Genomic DNA, 22,387 nt, shown 5'->3' on the forward strand with positions numbered 1-22,387 from the left:
GAATTAGGGATGGTGCCAGTCAGGTCAGGTCTGCATATGCCAATTAAAACATATATGTCAGCAACAATGTGGATCTGAATAAAAGAAACATTTAAATGAAGTGAAGCGTGATTGATTTTAAGTTTTTGGCAAGCCATGTTAACATTTATTACTTATACCTAATTTCCTTCAGCGTAGTCCCAAATTTATCACGGGTTTACACAGCGGAATGAACCGCCTAACATTTATTATTCACATGGATTTCCCTATTTTCCCATTTCTGCATGGACTTATAACTTAATATGGGCGACGCGGTAGCGCAGTAGATGATAGTAGTAGTGCTGTCACCTCATAGTAAGAAGGTCGCTGGTTCAAACCTCGGCAGGATCAGTTGGCGTTTCTGTGTGAGGTTTGCATGTTAGTCCATTGTCCAAAGGCATGCTGTACATGTGAATTGGATAGGCGTAATTGTCCGTAGTGTATGAGGGTGAATAAGTGTGTACGTTTCCCAGAGATGGGTTGCAGCTGGAAGCGTACATTTGCTGCATAAAACAAATGCTGGATAAGTCGGCGGTTTGTTGTAGCGACCCTAGATTAAAGGGACCTAGCCAAAAAGAAAATGAATGAATTAACTTAGTATTCTTGTAATACAGTTTAAACTATATTTAATTTAAGACACAATTTTAAATTATTAGGTAATATGCATCAATTAAATGATGAATTACTTAATATTCATAGGATTCCCATTTTAAGTGATCATTTTGACTTTATAAGTCGTTTGAATTTTATCATAGTGATGATGTCATCATGGGGGATGCAGTGGCGCAGTAGGTAGTGCTGTCGCCTCAAGAAGGTCGCTGGGTCGCTGGTTTGAACCTCGGCTCAGTTGGCGTTTCTGTGTGGAGTTTGCATGTTCTCCCTGCGTTTGTGTGGGTTTCCTCCAGGTGCTCCGGTTTCCCCCCAAAGTCCAAAGACATGCGGCACAGGTGAATTGGTAAAGCTAAATTGTCCGTAGTAAATGAGTGTGTGTGTAGATGTTTCCTAGAAATGGGTTGCGGCTGAAAAGGCATCTGTTGCATACAAATGTGCTGGATAAGTTGGCGGTTCATTCTGCTGTGGCGACCCCGGATTAATAAAGGGACTAAGCCGACAAGAAAATGAATGAATGATGTCATAATTTCAATTTAGTAATTTAACACTTTTATATCATAATTAGGACTAAAAACTCAAGTTTTAAAAAATGTTATTATTATTTTTGTTTAGTATTTCTAAATGTTGGCATTTAAATTCATTATTTCATTTGTCGTAATTAGGAATTACGCGTTTCATGATTTAATTTTTAAGTAGTAATTTTGATTTAAGTATGTCATAATTAGGAATTATGACAATTAGTGTCACAATTTCATAGTGTATATTATATTTTAATTTCCGAAATTTGTCTCTTAAAATCATATGTTTGATTTTGCTTTAATTTGACATTGTACGTTTATAATTATAACCTTGTCATGTCATAATTTAACTCTTTATGTTTTTATTATTTATGTCAGAAATTAGCTTCCATATACTTAAAATGCTAGGACATAACTCCATATCAGTGACATAAACAACCGTAAACTATGTCGCACATTTTGTTCTTGCCCACCAAACAGAGATTACAATCATAGAGCACTGATTCTTGCACAACACCCCAATGGTCAAACCTGTAAATAAAACCTCACATGCAGAACCCCACGTCAATCATTAATCTCCTCAGACTAGCAAATCTTCAATAACTCTATTCACAAAATGAATTTAAAGGATTAGTTCACCCAAAAATGAAAATGTACCCATTATTAAGTCATCCTCAAGTGGTTATAAACCTTTATGAGTTTCTTTCTCCTGTTACACCCAAAATATTTTAAAAGAAATCTGACGTCCTGTAACCGTTTACTTCCTTAGTAGGAAAAAACAATAGGCTACTATAGAGGTCAATGGTTACAGGTTTTCAGCTTTCTTCAAAATATCTTCTTTTGTATTTAACAGAAGAAACCCATGAAGATTTGAAACAAGTAAAGGGTGTATGTTTTGAGATGCTTTTTTTAGGTAAACTATCCCTTTAAGACCACAATCAAAACAAAACATTCAAGTTTTGTTTGTAGCAGGTCTGCTGACAGTATAGCTGTGCTAGTTTTTAGTTAGCTTAGTTACAGTGCGTCTCTTGAAAGCAGTTGTTTGCCGGAGACGCTCCAAAGATCTTTTCTAGGTTGACCATTAACCCTGCCATTGATTACAGCCCTCTTTTTCCTGACCTCACCAACTCTTCATGTTTTACAGATCTGCACGCAAGAGTTCAGAGCCCTCAGATGTTCCTGCTAACCCGCTAACAAAGAACACCTTCATTGTTGCTTATTTTAGCCATGGCGAAGACTGGATATGGCTACTACCGGGCGACTATATTCCTGGCCATGTTTGTGGGCTACACGCTGTATTACTTCAACAGGAAGACGTTCTCCTTCGTGATGCCGTCTGTAATGCAGGAGATCACGCTGGATAAGGATGATCTGGGTGAGCATGTGCCACTAGCGGGCTGTACTTTGACTTACCTGTTTGTTATGTGGTCATTCATGTTTTATAACTTGGTGCAGACGTATTAAAGAGATTTTTTGTGAATGATGATAAACTCAGGAGCATTGAGGCAGTTGTAAGCTGTGTAAATGCCTTGTGATCCTAAATAAAGTTTTTTATAATGTTGCTAAATGATTCTTGTTTTAAATTTGCAGGCAAGATTTTATGACGTATAATCTTCTGTTTCAAGAGTTCATACTTAACTGATGATTAATAATAAAGCTAGTTTGGCGTGCTGTCCCGGGAGAGAGCCCTGAGCTTATAAGATCCTCGAGCCCTGGGCTCTCTCCCGTTTCAAGGCGAGAAGGGAGTTTGAGCTCAGGTCGATCTTGATGACTCCCCCTCCTGCTTATTGTAGCTAAGTGTCAGATATGGATGCTGAGAAGGTGTACTCAGAGTTTGGCTAAAATATTTTGGATTAATTTTTTAGGGTGCTTGTTTTTGAACTGTGGGAGGAAACCGGAGGACCCGGGGAAAACCCATGCGATCACGGGGAGAACGAGCAAAACTCCACACAGAAATGTCGCCTGGTTTGGAAAGGAATTAAACGAGGGGTATTCTTGCTGTGAGGCAACAGCGCTAATCACTGGCCACCGTGTCGCCCGTTTGAAAGGAGGGAAAGTAGGGTTGGGTGGGGGGGTTTCTTCAAGACGAAGATATTGAGATGAGTCTGGTAATTTATAGCGAGTTAAGGATCATCTGATAGGATAATTAGTCATTAGCTAAAGTTGGAACAGCTTTGAACAATCATAAGCACGTGATCCTCTCGAAATTTGTTTATAAATAAACTTCACTTCGATAAATTAATGGTATTTTAGTGGCTGGTATGTAACACATTCAAATGTACTTGAAAATAATTAAGCTGCATTACTTTTTTTAATGCTTGAAAACCCTTTCATCTTTAATCAAAAAAACACTAGTATCTTTTGCAGGGAATTAGTGATTTAGGAGCCCTAAGCAATTCCAGTTACAGGGCGCTGGCATTGAAACTCAAAAGTCTGTTTGCTTTTTTTTTCTTTCCGTAGAGTTGTTTTGTACATTTTTGTTAATCAACATGCATGTTAAAATATATATTTAAAGCAGTGTTTCTTAACTGGTGGCGGGAACATTTTCAGTGGGTCGCAGAGTGTGTTGTCAAAAAAACAACAAAAGTTTAATTTTTAACTTATATTAGACTTTTATTTTGAAATGCGCGCGACAGCCGTACCGCTTGACATGTGAAATTTAATTTAATTATAGCAACAAATATGTCAAAGCGCAAGTACGACCCTGAATATGTAAAGCGTGGATTTACATATATTGCAGACAAAAAAGGCTTAAAACTTAAAATTAAAACGACATTTAAAAACCAAACCTCCCAGTTGCAAGGACAAACCTGTGGACTATTTTCAAAGACGACTCCAATAGCTGAGGGCATCACAAAAGTGCCTAACATCTGCTCACCGTGTAGCAAAGGCCAAGAAAGCCCACACAATAGCAGGAGCAAATAACTGGTGATTAATAAAAAAATTGTTATGATTATTTTAATCATTTTACTTTAATTTGCTGTTTTTTTTCTGTTCAACGGGATCAGTGTTTACGTTTTATTAACAGTTCAGTTTAGTTAATAGTAACTGAACTTTTCCTTACCCTAACCTCTGTTTACTGTATTTGACGTTTTTCCTCTGTAATAATTCTATAATTTGATACATTTTGTTAAATGACAGAGATAAAGTATTGCTTATTTGTAAGTCTTGGTGATTTCCTTATGATTTATCTGTCACTACTTGTGTATGTTAACAAATAAATACAAATGAATTATAATTCCTAAAATTATATTAGGGCGAGGCAGTGGCACAGTAGTGGTGCTGTCGCCTCACAGCAAGAAGGTCGCTGGTTCGAGCCTCGGCTCAGTTGGCGTTTCTGTGTGGAGTTTGCATGTGCTCCCTGCCTTCGCGTGGGTTTCCTCCGGGTGCTCCGGTTTCCCCCACAGTCCAAAGACATGTGGTACAGGTGAATTGGGTTGGCTAAATTGTCCGTAGTGTATAAGTGTGTGTGAATGTGTGTGTGGATGTTTCCCAGAGATGGGTTGCGGCTGGAAGGGCATCCGCTGCGTAAAAACTTGCTGGATAAGTTGGTGGTTCATTCCGCTGTGGCGACCCCGGATTAATAAAGGGACTAAGCCGACAAGAAAATGAATGAATGAAAAATGAAAATATATTATATTTCCTAAGAATTTGGGTCGCGGCTTGATGACCATGTAAAAATGTGGGTCCCATGGCCAAACCAGTTGAGAACCCCTGATTTAAAGTATATTTTGTATATTTTAATATTTAAAGGAACTTTCATCTTCTTGATGTACAATTAAATGCAATAAATTCACAAATGAAAAGAAAAATAAGTTAGCAAACTATGCATAGTTAATTAATCATCTTTGTGTTTAGATTTTAATATTAATTAAAAAAGCATTTAAACTAATTTAATTGACAATCAATCAGACTAATATTATCACCATTTTTTTATATGAACTGAATAATTGCTGTTTGTAAATCAGTGGCCGTTAGGCTACTTTTTTAATAGGACATGTTTTTTTTTTTTTTATTTGAACGTTCCTCAATTTTTTAGCAAGCTCACTGCGCTCACCATCTGACAGGTATTTTGGCTTAAAAGGAGGAAAGTGAAACTAGCTTAATTTCATTGTTTGTCTTAATTCTACTTTTCTCTCAAATGTTCACAACATTGCACTCTTGCCTCCACCACAGTTCTATTATATGCTGACAGACTGGCAGTGTCTGCGACACACGCGCATGTGCAGTGCGGAATTATTTATGGGGGCCCCCAATTTTGAAAAGAAGAAATAAGGTTAAAATTTTAAACGTTACAGACGGATTTGATCACATATGATAGAAAAAAAATAACTATATGATTAATACAGGCTTCTTGGCATTGTTCCGGGGCCCTAAGCAACTGCTTACCTCACTTATTGCCTAATTACGGTAGCCAAAATACATTAATTGTATGGTCAAAGTTTATCATATTTATTTACATTTAATCATTTAGCAGACGCTTATGTCCAAAGCGATTTAAATTTAAGGAGGCATTTAGCGATTCAACAAGAAGAGGCAATACACACAAGAAATGCTAATTATATTAAGGAAAAACTGTTGCCTCACAGCAAAAACGTCACAGCTTCAAGAGATTCTTTGTGGAGTTTGCATGTTCTCCTCGTGTTTGCATGGGTTTCCTCCAGGTGCTCCTGCTTTCTCCACAGTCCACAGACATGCAGTATAGGTGTGTAAATGCGAGAGTGTTTGGGCGTTTCCCAGTACTGGGTTGCAGCTGGATGGGCATCTGCTGCGTAAAATATATGCAGAAATAGTTGGTGCTTCGTTCCACTGTGGCAACCTCTAATAAATCAGAAACTAATCCGAAGGAAAATGAATGAAAGAATGAATGAATGAAGAGTGTTTCTACAGTTGGTTTGTCAAGCCCACTCACCTGTGTGATCTTAGCACACGTCATATATGGACAATGGTTTTTTAATGTCAATAGTTATTCAAATATTAAGTAAACATCATGTTCCTTGAAGTCATGTTGTACATTTTCTACCATGGGGATCTAAACTTAAAATATTCAACTAGCATAACATAATATGTACAACTTTAAAGGCAATTTTGTCTATTGATGTCATCCTATTGTGCATGTTTTTATCATCCCATGATCTGTTAAAAAAAAATTACATTACTTTTGATAGGCATGCTGGAATTTATACGGTTAATCAAATTTTTTCCCAGCATAGTTTGTGCATGTTCTATTTATCGGATAAAATGTTTCTCCTACTCAGCTTTTTTATGTTTTTTTTTTTTTTTTTTACTTTATTTTATTTATTTTTTTACAATAAAGATCAATAACTTAAAAGAACAAAAACATGCTAACATATATAACTACATACATATACATATATAAATATGCCCATATATAATTACCTATTTGTAACCACACAAACTTGCTTGTTAAATAAGTACTAAATAAATAAAAAGCCAAATGCATAAGATCGCTAAATCTCTTCCTATTACAGTTCACCTAAATGGGGATGTCTTTATATTCTCTATATATCAACCATTGTTCCTGTCCCTTCCTGATAATATCCGTTTTCTTTCTCAACATGGCAGTTTTCCCAGTACCTAAATATCTTCAATTGTCTCAAACCACTGCTACCGTTTAAACGTTGAGTCTTTAAGCCAGTTCCTTGTTATAGTCTTTTTGCATGCCACAAGAAGAATCTTACACAAATATTGGTAACCTCTTTCATTTAATGATTCATTATCTTGTCAGCTTAGTCCCTTTATTTATCCGGGTTTGCCACAGCGGAATGAACCGCCAACTTATCCAGCAAGTTTAAACGCAGAGGATGCCCTTCAAGCCGCAACCCATCCCTAGGAAACATCCACACAGACATTCACACACACACTCATACACTACGGACAATTTAGCCTACCCAATTCACCTGTACCGCATGTTTTTGGAATGTGGGGGAAACCGGAGCACCCGGAGGAAATCCACGTGAACGCAGGGAGAACATGCAAACTCCACACAGAAACGCCAACTGAGCCGAGGCTCGAACCAGCGACCCAGCGACCTTCTTGCTGTCAGGCGACAGCACTACCTACTGCGCCACTGCTTCGCCATTGGTAACATCTATTTCCCATAAACAAAAATAATGTGTGCTCGCCTTTTTTATATGCATTTTCAAAATTGAATGTGCGTCTTGATATTTCTATTAAGGGTTTTTATACATTATTCCAAAATGTGCATAAAATAGGTAGCTACAAACATAGCAGGGGTTTGGTGTATTGCCTGGATCTACTTTATAAACACAACGATTGAGTTTCTCTTATCAGCAAAGTCTTTTAAGTGCAATAATGCCTGAAGAACTGTTCTTTTGTCTCATCTTTTCAAGCCCACATATTGTTGACCGATTCTAAATAGGAGTCACTCTCTATACTGAAGACTAATCAGTGTTTGTTTCATCTTTGTGTGCTGCAGGTCTCATCACCAGCAGTCAATCTCTGGCCTACGCCATCAGCAAGTTCATAAGCGGTGTGCTGTCTGATCAGATGAGCGCACGATGGCTCTTCTCTATTGGGCTGTTTACAGTCGGCGGCATTAATGTCATTTTCTCTCAGTCGTCTTCGGTGGCTGTCTTCTCAGGCCTGTGGTTTCTTAATGGACTAGGTCAAGGTCTAGGATGGCCACCTTGTGCAAAAGTGCTACGTAAGGTACAGTATGGGATTGATCCTTGACGTGCATAGAAATACACTCTTAAAGTTTCCGTTAACTTCTTTGAAATTTGATTTTTAGAGACCGAAGCACCGAAACGGTGTGTATGCCCTATTGGAATTGCTCCGTTTATTATTATTCTTCCGCTTCTTCTTCTTTTTCGGAATGAATCACAATTTTGAGGGTCTAAACATGCTCCAAAACTCACAAAACTTTGCACACGCCCCGGAAGTAGAGAAAATTCATGTTTGTTATAGGTTTTGGAAGTGGTCGTGGCAAAATGACTCGACAGCGCCACCTATGCACAATTGACGGACTAGCCCCTGAGCTACAATTCACGCACACGCAAAAATTGTGGAGATCTAGTTTTCGTACAAAACGTCTCAGTGGTAACTTAGGCATGCACTGCCCGACCTGCCTCAAAATTCACACATTTGATAAAAGTCCTGACCTGAACACGTTTACATGCCAAAATCCAGATACAGTTATAGCGCCACCTGCTGGCAACAGGAAATGACATGTTTTACAGTGTAACAAACAACTCCAACAAATTTCATCGTATCAGCACCAAATTTGGGTGGCGTTATCTAAAGCTCTAGTGGTGATATATTGTGAAGATCTAGGGCTCTATTTTGACGGTCCATGCGCAGAGCGCAAAACGCAGGGTGCAAACGCTTTCAGGGCGTGTCAGAACGCATTTTTGCTAATTTACAGACAGGAAAATCTGCTTTGCACCGTGGCGCATGGTCTAAAATGGTTGAGTTTATTTTCTTAATGAGTTATAGGTGTGTTTTGAGAATTCCCCCATTAAGAGCCAGCTGCGTCGCGCCAAGAGCGCATTCACTATTTACAGGATGCAAAGTAAGTCTAAGTGAAAAAACTGAGCATTTCACTAACAAACAGTTAACAGTTTTTTTAACAGAAAACTGTTAAACAGAGCATCTACTGCGTGAGAATGAGATAATGGATTACTATTACTTTCGCTCTTGGATAGGGAAACCTTAACGCACAGACATCAATTAGTCTATAAATAATTAATTGCGTTTGTTAGGCAAATTCAGTTCTAATTTCCAGCAAACGAATAAATGAACAACAATAACGCAGTGTGTTCAAAAACCTGAGTTATATCCTAAAACACTTGCTGTGCCCTATATGGTCTAAAACCTGACAGGTGGACAAATCTAAGCTTGTTTATAATAAAAAAAAATAAATATGGATATAATAAACAATACTGCTAATAATAATAACATTATACAAAAGCAAATTGTTGTGAATGAACTGAAAAAGCCTCCTGAGATGAAGAAGACATAAAAGCAGTGATTTTTCATATTTATGTAGGCTAGAAAATAATATGTTTTGTAATATTTTAATCCTTTATATTTATATCCTATATCTATTCTTATTATATCCTATATACATCCTTAATATTTAATTTTTTTCATATGTAAAGATATTTGGCTATTGCTCTCTTGTGCGTATTAAGCAGTGTGTAAGCGAGGCGCAACTCTGCGCCGGAGTTTAGACCGGGTTTGTTTTGGTCTAATGAAACATCTATTTTAGTTTCTCAAAATAGCAACGCACCGGGAGTGCGCCTCAGAACGCCTTCCTTTTTAGACCAGAACGCCTATGGGTGCACATATGAGCGCTAATGCATTTACTAATTAAACAGCGTGGCGCAACGTCTCAAAATGACTCTTGCGCCAAGCTGAAACTAGCAAACAAGTATTGCTCCGCGCCTTGCGTCACATTGCGCTGGGTGTATGATAGGGCCCCTAGACTTTTTGGCGAAGGGCGTGTGCAAGGTGGCCTGATAAACTGCAGTGCTTCGCCATGGAACAGGAGGTACTTACAACTGTACCACACAATGTCCGATCTGCCGATCAGTGGGCTTTTTTTGTACTATTTTCTTTTATCATTTTAGATTTTAGCCTGAATCGTTCGGTTTGCAATGCGCACCGAACCAAAAGTCTCGTACAGAACGGAGCAAATTAATTGTAAAATGGGCATGGCTAAGAATATTATGGCTGAAGCCATAAAACTGACGTAAATAGAGAAGGACCACCACTCCAAACATGGAAGCAAATGATCAGACTTTGATTGAAGATTAACAAAAACAAACTTTTCTTTTTCAGTGAATTGACTTGACCAGATTATTTGTTCTCCTAATGAATATCAATGTGTGCTAGCAAAATAAACAATTTTAGGTTTCACATGGAATTTAAAGTGTTGGTTCCAAAAAAAATTTGAAATTCATGAAATGAACGATATTTTTATATTATAAAACTATGAGAATACTTTTTTATGTGCATATAAAACAAAAATAACAACTTTATTCAACAGTTTCTTCTTCTCTGTGTCAGTATAGGGCACGCTGGACCTTTACATTACTTGACTATTTTGTCGTCAATCCCAGTTGTAAGAGCAACAAATAATAACTTGACTTCTCGTTGATCATTTGGAAAGGTGGCAAAAGGTCGATTTTTTGATGAATCATCTGTTAAACTGCATCCTAATCCTCATAAATACTGCAGAAGACCTATTAGAACCTGCATGAACCCAAGATTCTCAGAGAAATCAGTCAAGTTTGGTGAAGGTAAAATCATGGTTTGGGGTTACATTCAGTATGGGGGCATGCTAGAGATCTCCAAAATGGATGGAAAGAACAACAGCCTGAGGTATCAAGGCATTTGTGCTGCCCATTACATTACAAACCACAGGAAAGGGCACATTCTCCAGTGGGATAGCTCTCCTTCAAATACTTCAAAGCAAAGAAGGTCAAGGTGCTCCAGGAATGGCCAGCCCAGTCAGCAGGCATGAACATTATTGAGCATGTCTTGGGTAAGATGGAGGGGGAGGCATTAAAGATGAAACCAAATAATTCTGATGAACTCTGGGAGTCCTGCAAGAACGCTTTCTTTGCCAAGACAAGACTTTTGTCTAAGTAAAGTCAGACCTTACTGCCCTAATTAATTAAGTCAAGGCATGATCATATTTTATTTTGGTGAAATAAGCGTAATCTAGAGGCCTTTGCCTTTCATATAAGCCACTTCTGATACTAAATGATCTACTAGAAGTCAAGTTATTATTTGTTGTTCCTAAAACTTGGATAGGCGACAAGACTTTGTCAGGTAGTGTACTCACATGATCGCTTTTCAGTCGTTTTACATTCGTAATAAATTGATTCATTTGTTTAAACAGTGGTTCGAACCATCTCAATTTGGCACCTGGTGGGCAGTGCTGTCCTGCAGTATGAATCTGGCTGGAGGTCTCGGACCCATAATTGCAACTCTGATGGCTCAAAGCTACAGCTGGAGGTCCACGCTGTCCATCTCTGGCTTGACCTGCATGGTCACGTCAATCTTCTGTCTGATCATTATCCGAAATGAGCCCAGTGAAGTTGGCCTGCCAAATATTGAAGCTGGAGCCAAGAAAGGCAAAGGAGGTAGAGAACTCACAATACTGTATGCATGCAGCTGTTCTGTTGAATGTCCTGTTTTAGTAGGAAATGTATCACAATAAGGATTTAATATCAAAATGGGTCTAAAATTGGTCATTATTCATCAAATATCCTGTTTTAGAAGGAAATGCATCCCAATTAGGATTTAAAATCGAAATTAGTATAAAATTGACCATTATCTATCAAATATCTTGTTTTAGTAGGAAATGCATCACAATTAGGATTTACTGTTGAAATTGGTCTAAAAATGGCCATTATCTGTTGAATATCTTTTTTTGGTTGGAAATGCATCACAATTAGGATATAAAAATCGAAATTGGTCTAAAATTGGTCAGTATCTGCTAAATATCCTGTTTTAGTTGGAAACTCACCACAATTTGGATTTAAAATCAAAATTGGTCGAAAATTGGTCCTTATCCGTTGAATATGCTGTTTTAGTGGTAAATGCATCACAATTAGATTTTAAAATCGAAATTGGTCTAAAATTGGTCATTATCCATCAAATATCCTGTTTTAGTTGGAAATGCATCACAATTAGGATTTAAAATCGAAATTGGTCTAAAAATGGTCATTATCTGTTGAATATCCTTTTTTTTGGTTGGAAATGCATCACAATTGGGATTTAATAATCGAAATTGATCTAAAATTGGTCATTATTCGCTAAATATCCTGTTTTAGTAGAAAATGCATCACAAATTGGATTTAAAATCGAAATTGGTCAAAAATTTGTCATTATCTATTTAATATGCTGTTTTAATAGGAAATGCATTACAATTAGGATTTAAAATCGAAATTGGTCTCAAAATGGTCATTATCTGTAAATATCCTGTTTTAGTGGGAAATGCATCACAATTAAAATTTTAATTCGAAATTGGTCTAAAATTGGTCATAATCTGTTGAATATCCTGCTTTAGTATGACACACATCACAATTAGGATACCCTGTTTTAGTTTAAAATGCATCACAATTAAGATTTAAAATTGAAATTAGTCTAAAACTAGTAATTATCCATGGAATATGCAGTTTTAGTAGGAAATGCATTGCAATTAGCATTTAAAATCGAAATTGGTCTAAAATTGGTCATTATCCAATGAATATCCTGTTTTAGTAGGAAATGCATCCCAAATAAGATTTAAAATCAAAATTGGTATAAAATGGGTCATTATTCGCTAAATATCCTGTTTTAGTTTGAAATGCATCACAATTAGAATTTAAAATTGAAATAGGACTAAAATTGGTCTTTATCTGTTGAATATCCTGCTTTAGTTGGAAATGCATCACAATCAGGATTTAAAATCGAAATTGGTCTAAAATTGCTCATTGTCCATTGAATATGCTGTTTTAATAGAAAATACATCATAATTAGGACTTAAAGTAGAAATTGGTCTAAAGTCGGTCAATGTCCATTGAATATGCTGTTTTAGTAGGAAATGCATCGTAATTAGGATTTAAAAATCACAATTGGTCACCCTCAGCTATTGGTGTTTGCTTTGACTTGGTTTATATATGTCATTACTGTTCTATGACATTGTCAAAGTCTGCATAAGATAAAAGGTTCCATTCATTTGTTCTTTGAAGAATGAACCATTGGACCTAAACACAGTACAAAGGTGTGTGTGTTGATTCAAGGTTTTTTTTTTTTCTGTCGAAGGTCACTTTCATTGAACTAATGAACTCCCAAAAGCAGTTGTACATTTGATCCATTTGGCATTTACCTCTGATTTCAGGCTCCAGCAAAAATGAAAGCACCTTCAAAGAGTTCATCTTTTCTCCATATCTATGGCTGATGTCGCTGGGGTACCTGGTGGTGTTTGGTGTGAAGACTGCCTACACAGACTGGGGGCAACTTTTTCTGATCCAGGATAAGGGGCAGTCGGCTCTAATGGGTAATGTGTGTTGATGTTTTTGCGTTTTGGTGGTTTGTAAAAGCTTGTTTCTGCCATGAAATGAAACAAAAAAAAGGCAATATAAGATGGTAGTAAACTTCAAGTTCTGAAAACAAAAGTGAATTGTTTTATTATATGGCAGAAAACTCTTAGTAGGAAATGCATCACAATTAGGGTTTAAAATTAAAATTGGTCTAAAATAGGTTAATATTTTAGACCATTTGAATATCCTTTTTAGTTGGAAATGCATCACAATTAGGATTTAAATCAAATCTGGTTGAAAATTGGTCATGATTCGTTGAATATGCTTTTTTTGTTGGAATGCATCACAATTAAAATTTAAAATTGGCCTAAAATTGGTCATTGTCCATTAAATATTTTGTTTTAGTAGGAAATGCATCACAATTAGGATTTACTGTTGAAATTGGTCTAAAAATGGTCACTATCTGTTGAATATCCTTTTTTGGTTGGAAATGCATCCCAATTAGGATATAAAGATCGAAATTAGTCTAAAATTGGTCATTATCCACTACATATCCTGTTTCAGTAGTAAATGCATCACAGTTAGGATTTAAAAACAAAATTGGTCTAAATTTGGTCTAAAATTGGTCATTAGCCATTGAATATCCTGTTTTAGTAGGTAATGCATCACAATTACATCAAAATTGGTCTAGATTTGTTCATTATCCAAAAATAATTACAAAAAAATACTTCCAAGATGTACATGCAAGCTCCGGGTGCTCCGGTTTCCCCCACAGTTCAAAGACATGCGGTACACGTGAATTGGGTTGGCTAAATTGTCCGTAGTGTATGTGTGTGAATGAGTGTGTATGGATGTTTTCCAGAGATAGGTTGCGGCTGGTAGGGCATCCGCTGCGTAAAATATATGCTGGATAAGTTGGCGGTTCATTCCGCTGTGGCGACCCCGGATTAATAAAGGGACTAAGCCGAAAAGAAAGTGAATGAATGAATGTACATGCAAGCATGTAAAAGTTTTGAAATTGTGAAAACTAAACTACAATTTTCTTGTAAAATGTTGCAATAGCTCATTGGTTTTTGTAGCGAAATCAAGTTTACGGTGAAGTATTGAAAGTGAGATGTAAGATACAGTACATTTCAGGAATAAGTCAGAATAAATTTATATACTTTCACTTGTGAGTTTACAGCCTGATCTCAAATGTAAATGCAACTATTTTATGGTAGTTTAGTGGCTAATTCATTCGAATTCATACAAATTTTGAAATTGTACGATTTTTAAAAGGAGGCGTGGCACCAAACCCCACCCCTAAACCTAACCGTCATTGAGAAAATTGTGCTAAATTGTATAAATGAGATTGTACAAACTGTAACAAATTAGTCACCAAATCAAAAAGTTACAAATTGGCATGAGATAGCTTAAAGCAGAGATGCCCAAACTAGGGCACACGGGCCAAAGTTGACCCATGGTAAGCTTTTATTTAGCCCACCATCTCATCTGAGAAGAGAAGGAGAATGTTGGTCAACGTTGGGGAGAATACCTTTAACGGAGATCGTCATTTTAAATTTAACAATCTTTTTTGTTTCTTTGTTTTGATGTTGAAAAAAGGAAACTGAAATTAAATGTTTCAATTAAACGTTGTAAATAAATCACTTTTTTTTTTTAAATACTGTCTCTCGACAGATGGAGTACAATGCAAAAAACATGAGCCAATCAATGCAAAGCTTGACTTGTGTATTCGTCATTGAACTCCATTGTAAAAATTTTTTGTTTTTACTGTAATCGCCAGTAATCTATTCTCAAAGTTGGGTTAAGAGCTGGGTCTATTCTACGCAAGCAATGATGACTTTCACCTTGCTTTTTTAGCACAGATGAGAATGAGTTTTCGAACCTGTGTGTATTGTTGCTGTGAAATTACCACATCAAACGTGACGCACTAACATGGATGCAGTTCACTAGAGTGAATCTGATTAATGTTAGATCCACATCTTACTATCATGAACATCTGGAATCTAGTTATTTGCCTTAATAGACAATAATATAATTAAGGTGTTTACATGAAGTTCTTTCATGCAAGAGTTTTCTGTAATTTTGTGTGACTTTATTTGCAGTTTGGCAGTTTTTTTATTCACTTATGAACATTTCATTCATGCCCCGTGACAAACTGGGGTATTAGCCACAAATAAGGAGTGTTAAGGAATTTAATAACGCACACCACATGGAAAGAAAAAATCTTCCACATTTTACGATATGTATATGTGTGAAGTACTTTACTGACAGCCGCGTGTGTGGATATTTTTGGAAAATATAGCGAAAAGTCATACATGATGGTAATTGTTTGATTGCGGTGTTTACTTTAATAATGCCACTAATATCTGCATACTTTACTTCTTAATTCCGTTTCTGTTTAGTGCATTTATGCCTTTAGTCGGATTAAGGTGATCAAAAATTGCTGTTACGAGCTTATGTAGGCCTACAGTTTAAAATTCATGTTTAACTGAATGAACAGTTAGTAAACACACATCAAAGTACATCTTATTAAACATAATTTATTTTCATCACCAATTATCATAGTAGAACAGTTTCTCAAGCACTTTGTGATGCATTTTGGAAACCAGAGATGAGCCCTTGGTCTAATGTGCCACTTGGCTTGAGAAACCTGTACTCAAAGACTTTTATTTAGTCGTTATTTTGGTGGCACACATGTTCTGAATGCCTTCAGCAGAATTCAAATCGAATCAAGTCATTTTAATCTAGATTAATTCCAAGATTACAGTGAGATTAATCTAGATTAAAAAAATGAATCTATGCCCACCTATAATATATATTATAGAATTATTAGCCCCCCCTGTGAATTTTGTTTTCTTTTTTAAATATTTCCCAAATTATGTTTAACTAAGCAGGGACATTTTCACAGCGTAATTTTAAGGTCCATTTTAAGGTCAAAATTATTAGCCCCTTAAGCAATTTTTTTGATAGTCTACAGAACAAACCATCATTATACAATAACTTGCCTAATTACCTTAACCTGGCTAGTTAACCTAATTAATCTAGTTAAGCCTTTAAATATCACTGTAAGCTGTATAGAAGTATGTTAAATAAGATCTTGTAAAATATAATTTATAATAATAAAACTGATAATAAATCAGTTATTAGAAATGAGTAATTGTGTCGAAAAAAACTTCTTTCCATTAAACAGAAATTATATATATAAACACACTATTTTCCCAACTGTATACAACAACTACTGTAAGAAAATGTAGCATTCAGTACATACTTCCAGTATTACATCTGCAAAATCCTGTATGAAATAAGTCTGCTACAGAGCAGGTTTGAGCTACCTATACTAGTACTGTCAATCGATTAAAAAATTAACTAATTAATTACTCTTTTTATTGAAAATTAATCGAGATTAATCACATTTAAAGACTGAAACCTGTAATTTTGGCTATTCAAATGTAAAAAAAAAACTATGTCTATGTTGGATTCTAAGTGGACTGCAAAAAATGCCAAAATACAGGCATTGCAAATATGGAAAATTATAATAATAATAATGTATTAAATACAAACAATTGTACTCATTGTAAAGTTGTATCGCGTTCACCAAATTTGCTTAAACTAAGCGTTCTAAAGTATGGCTGTATTTCACAAGGATTCTGACACAACAAGGTGAAGCATACGCTTTACAAAAGTTGGGTTCAAGTGGGAAACACGTCAAACTTACTGAAACATTGGAGGGTGCATGCTGAAAGGCAGAAGAATGCATTGTCTTTGACAGCTCGCGACTTCTTCTGGCACTTTTTGAGTACATTTTCATGGACACCAATACTCTGATTTTAATGTGATTAAGATAATACTCTTATTAAGAGTCTACCATGTAAGCAGCGATTTTTGATTACCTTAAAGGACCACCGAGTCACGAATTGCGGCAATTTTTCTTTCTGTTCGCCATGCGGTATCAACATTAAACATTAAAACAGAAGTCGAAAGTTAAAAATGAAACACCCGAAATTGCATGAAACTGGAGGAAACGCTGGATAGCCTGGTAATGCGACACTAATTGTTTTATACTGAAATTTGCCTTCAAAAAGTGCTTCTTTGATCTTATGTATATTTCATTGCATGTTGAACACACGTTGACCAAAACAGAAAAAAAAAAAATGCAACTGCGTAAATTTTTTTAACGCGTTAAATATTTCTAATTAATTTGAAATATTTAACGCGTTGAAAAAAATTATGCTCTGGCCCACAGATCTCAATGAAGGTTGGTTTTTGGCCTTTCGTAAGAAAACGTTTGGGCACTGCTGCTTAGAGTTTACACCAAATAATTTAGACTTTTTTCATAAATTCACATCGCTCGTTCAATAACATGAAAATTGCAATCTCATAATCTAAGCTATGACGTTATTATAATTTACGATTTTGAGAAAATTGGAATTCTGAGGAAGTTGGAAAAAATAAACTCACAAATTTGAATTTGTGGCTTGCAGTAGTAAAAAAAACTGTATTGGTGAACTGTTGCAGTACATTTTCATAAATTAATTATAGAGATGTCAATTCAGAAAAGAAGTACAGGTATACATGTAGAAATAGAATAGAAAGTCTACTCTCCTAAATTCTCACAAATAAAAAAGTCTGTGGTTTTAAATGATAAAATAACGTGCAATGCTGCTCATTTTCACAGGCAGTTCCTTCATGAGTGCCCTTGAAATCGGAGGACTGCTGGGTAGTTTAGCGGCTGGATTCCTGTCAGACAGAGCCGTGGCAAAGGTGACTTTAAACCACCAATAGACACAATGTTCTCTCCTACTCCCCACAGCTGCATATTTGTGTTAAATTACTATTTAAATAGTGCATGTTTGCTGAATAAAGCATTAATTCTAAAAAGTTAACTGATGCAAAGTTTTAAACAGTCGTGTTTGTGCATTAAGCGTGTTGTTTTGCTCCTCTTTTGTGATTCAGCATGGTTTGCGATTGTATGGTAACCCTCGGCATGGGCTCTTGCTCTCCATGATGGCTGGGATGTGTGTGTCCATGTACCTCTTCCGCACAACTGTCACGGCACACAGCTCAAACGTAAGCTCACTTACATAATTACAGCTGAACAAAACTGACTCATCCTGCACTGCACTGATTTTGGTTCAATCACATGCTCCTAGACTAAGAATGTCCCTCTCCTTAAAGGGTTAGTTCACCAAAAAACAAAGGAAATTCTGTTATTAATCACTCACCGTCATGTCATTCCAAACCCTTAATATCTTCGTTCATCCTCAGAACTCAAATGAAGATATTTTGGATGAAACCTAAGAGCTCTCTCATCCTTCACAGACATCAACGGTCCTGAGAAAATAACCCAAAGTATCAACATCAAAACAATTGACGTGACTTCGAGAAAATTTTTGTGTGCCAAAATAACTAAACGAATTGTACCTATCTTTGACTAACACTACAGAACAAACAAACCCATCCAAACTTACTGTTAACCGAAGAATCTCAGTGCAAGAAAGAAAGGTCTTCATGAGGTGTTTTTCCTCCCACACACAGGTCTGGATTCTCTTGTTGGGTGCTGCTTTTGGCTTTTCCTCCTATGGACCGATTGCCTTGTTTGGAGTTCTTGCGAATGAAAGCGCTCCATCAAACTACTGCGGGACTTCTCACGCCATTGTCGCACTGATGGCAAATGGTAATCATTCTTTCAGATTATTGTACTGTTGCTTTTTGGCCCTGGCACACATGCTCATTGTCAATTCCTATTACAGAACAAATCCATTGGATTCGAATGCAGTAAATTTCACAGCTCAAATACAGAAGTGATATTTCTAAAGCGGCAGACAACTTCTCTGCTAATAAATTATAATAAATTATAAGCCTATAAATATTAAATGTAATATTTGTTTAAAGCTTGTATATTTATCCATGATGCATCTCTTAAAATACATAATTTTTTTGTTGTTGTTGCTGTTTAAAAGATTAAAGGCACACAGGGTTTCCCAAATAGTCCACAGTTACATGGTAAACGCTAAAACGTGGTTTTAGTGTTTTGTCATTTTTAACATGTAGAATAGAAAGCATCTATTTATTAAACAAATCATTTTTTTTTGTTTTTATTTGCAATGTTTTAGATTCACATTTAAATGATCTTGGTAAATAAATAAATATATATATATATATATATATATATATATATATATATATATATATATATATATATATATATATATATATAAGCCTTTAAATGTCACTTTAAGCTGTATAGAAGTATTTTTAAAATATCTAACAAAATATATTTCTTCATTATACTATTATTTATTATACTATTATACTTTCATCATGGCAAAGATAAAATAAATCTAAAATAAAAATAAAATTATCAGAAATGAAAACTATTATGAAAACTATTATGAATAGAAATGTGTTGAAAAAAATCTTCTCTCAGTTAAACAAAAATTGGGGGGAAAAATAAACAGGGCTATTAATTTAACTGTTATATATTTATATATATATATATATATATATATATATATATATATATATATATATATATATATATATATATATTTTATATATATATATATATATATATATATATATATATATATATATATATATATATACTATTTTCCCAACTGTATACAACTACTACTGTAAGAAAATGTAGCATTCAGTACATACTTCCAGTATTACATTTGCAAAATCCTGTATGAAATAAGCCTGCTACAGAGCAGGTATGAGCTACCAGAACTGTTGCTATGACAACAGCTCTCTGATGAGATTTTGAAGAATGAAATAATAATCAGCAAAATAATCTTATCACAAATCGAAAAACAAGATTATTTTGCTTACCCCATTTGCAGATTATTTTGCTTGATTAAAGGAAACACTGGTAACAATTTATAATAACTACACACTATAAATCATTTATTAAGCATTAGCTAATAGGGATATCATTATCTGTTAAGCATTAACTCTACATTAATAAGCGTTAGTGAGCAGTTTATAACTGCAGCTACAAATGCTGTATTCTTGACTTATTAGCACCTATATAATGTGCTTAATAATTGTATTTTCATACTTAGTTAATGATTTGTTTTTCATTACTAAATTAAGTATCGCATTATCTACAAACCAGTTGTATTTAAGAGTAGTTGAGGGATTTTTGGATCATTCAGAATGAGATAGTAAATGATTTATAAACTATTGAAATCAAATTTTTTATGTCTTATTATTCAGGCATATATTAATAGTTATATGTTAGTAAATGCTTTATTAAGTCAACTTCATGCAATTTTTGTGACCTAATCTAAAGTGAGGACTATTTATGCTTTATAAATCCCTTATAAATGACAATTAAAGGCTCAGAATCAAATGAACAATAATCATTGCATAATTATCTAAAAAGTGAAATTAATGTAAAGTTTAAACATAAAGGTTAAACAGCCAAAAGAGTGGCAAAACACGACATAAAACTGGATAAAACAACAATATAATAGGATGCAATGTTTAAACTCTACAGTGATTTTATTTTAGATCAGGTTGCAAAGATTTATTTTTCATTTGAATTACAGTTTCATTTTTGTATCTTTAAATGAATAGGAATGAATAATGTCATTCCTGTTTAGAATTTAACTGAGCCTTTATTTGTCATTTATAAGGGATATAAGCATGAATAGTCCTCACTTTAGATTAGGTCACAAAACTGGTTGAAGTTGAGTTAATAAAGCATATTAACATGCATAGTAACCATTAATATATGGTTGAATAATAAGACATATAAATGTTGATTTCAATAGTTTATCAATCATTTACTAACTTATTCTGAATGATCCAAAAAACCCTCAATTACTCTTAAATACAAATGGTTTGTAAATAATGCGATACTTAATTTAGTAATGAAAAATAAATCATTAAGTATACAATTATTAAGCACATTTTAAATATGTTTGTAAGTCAAGAATAGAGCATTTGTAGCTGCAGTTACAAACTGCTTACTAACGCTTATTAATGTAGAGGTAATGCTTTACAGATAATTAATTCACTATTTGCTAATGTTTAATAAATGATTTATAGTGTGTAGTTATTATAAAGTGTCACCAGAAAATCTAATACTAAATGCTAAATACTCTTAACACCTGACAGAGTATAATCTGCAGCTCACAACAAATGTGGAAGGTTATTGCGCATCATATTTTACCACGAATCTTATATAATTTTGCTCACATGATAATTGAATATTAATCCGATGTTGTAATTCACTGCTGTGTCTTCAGCCAGACATGTAATCGGATTCACAAACTTGTTTAAAGAACCAAATTAGCCAGAGATCGGTTATCAAGATTATAAGATCCAGGATCTGTCAAATCATCTTTGATTATTTAAGCAAGGTACAAAGAACGGACCCCTGTTGTCCATCTCAAAGAATACTAATGCTTTTTTGTATTTGTTTTCCCAACAGTTGGTGGTTTTCTGTCAGGCTTGCCATTCGGAACCGTTGCTAAACACCACGGCTGGAATACAGCATTCTGGGTAGCAGAGATAGCCTGCATGGTCACAACAGTTGGATACTTCCTGCTCCGAAATATACGCACCAAGATGGGAAGCATTCCCAAGAAGGCAGACTAGACATTATAGTGTTATTTAAATATATTTGAACTAGTTTCTAAGAATAAAGGGCATGTTTTGAAAGTGTGGAAAAGCGCTTTTTTGTTTATAGAATGAATGTCTATTATCAAGATTTCACACTTTATTTTTACAAACGTACAAATTGGGATATCATGTTGTGTCACTTTCAGAAGCACATCATGTTATTTATTCTGCTCGTTTTAAAAAACAGATTACAGACTCAACACAAATAGATAATTTTACCAAATTTAAGTGGATTGAACATAAAACATTTAAGTTTTCCCAGAAGAAACTTAAGAGTTTTGTTGTTTGAACTCACTTTAAATAAGTAGTTTAAACGAGCAGCATTTTTGACTGTATATAAGTAGTTCATTAAGGCAGGTTAAAGCCATTTAAGAATAGCGTGCATTTCTTTATGCCTTTCAAAGCTTTAACTGGTCCTACCTCTATTGTATTAAAATATGAAATATGTGACATAAGAATGTTATCACATGAATGTTTAATAACACAATGTAATAAATTAAAAAAGGAAAGATTTTCCTGACATCTTTGTTTGACCTCTTTTTAACTGAAAGGGATAGTTCACCCACCCAAATGGTAATTCTG

General features: G+C 34.9%; 2 protein-coding genes and 1 long non-coding RNA gene across 4 annotated transcripts in view; 1 reads left to right on the top strand and 2 right to left on the bottom strand.

Annotated features, from left to right (window-relative positions):
• Positions 1–344, bottom strand: part of LOC147840499 (potassium channel subfamily K member 13-like) — an 11,682-nt gene extending 11,338 nt beyond the window's left edge. Inside the window, exons 1-2 of the mRNA XM_087283717.1 lie at positions 153–344; positions 1–74 (exon numbers count right to left, since the gene is read on the bottom strand). The exon at positions 1–74 is cut by the window's left edge and continues 522 nt beyond it. The gene's annotated coding sequence lies outside the window, so the exon portion shown is untranslated. The remainder of the gene's footprint in view (positions 75–152) is intronic.
• The window catches only part of slc37a4a (solute carrier family 37 member 4a), a 22,761-nt gene extending 436 nt beyond the window's left edge, over positions 1–22,325 (top strand). The window contains exons 2-9 of one of the 2 annotated variants that reach the window (XM_087282666.1): positions 2,374–2,523; positions 7,609–7,841; positions 11,041–11,284; positions 13,027–13,185; positions 17,847–17,932; positions 18,125–18,238; positions 18,707–18,845; positions 21,615–22,325. In XM_087282666.1, the coding sequence (XP_087138792.1) occupies positions 2,374–2,523; positions 7,609–7,841; positions 11,041–11,284; positions 13,027–13,185; positions 17,847–17,932; positions 18,125–18,238; positions 18,707–18,845; positions 21,615–21,781 (1,292 nt within the window). In that variant the 3' untranslated portion in view covers positions 21,782–22,325. 2 annotated transcript variants of the gene reach the window in all.
• On the bottom strand, positions 7,742–11,960 carry LOC147840500 (uncharacterized). The gene is made up of 3 exons (XR_015509076.1): positions 10,754–11,960; positions 9,150–9,229; positions 7,742–8,959 (listed from the first exon to the last, which is right to left on the bottom strand). It is a non-coding gene; the product is annotated as an uncharacterized LOC147840500 (long non-coding RNA).
• Positions 22,326–22,387: the final 62 nt, after the last annotated feature.

Source organism: Danio rerio, chromosome 15, assembly GCF_052040795.2.
Source record: "Danio rerio strain M-AB ecotype USA chromosome 15, GRCz13ab, whole genome shotgun sequence".
Lineage (NCBI taxonomy): Eukaryota > Metazoa > Chordata > Actinopteri > Cypriniformes > Danionidae > Danio > Danio rerio.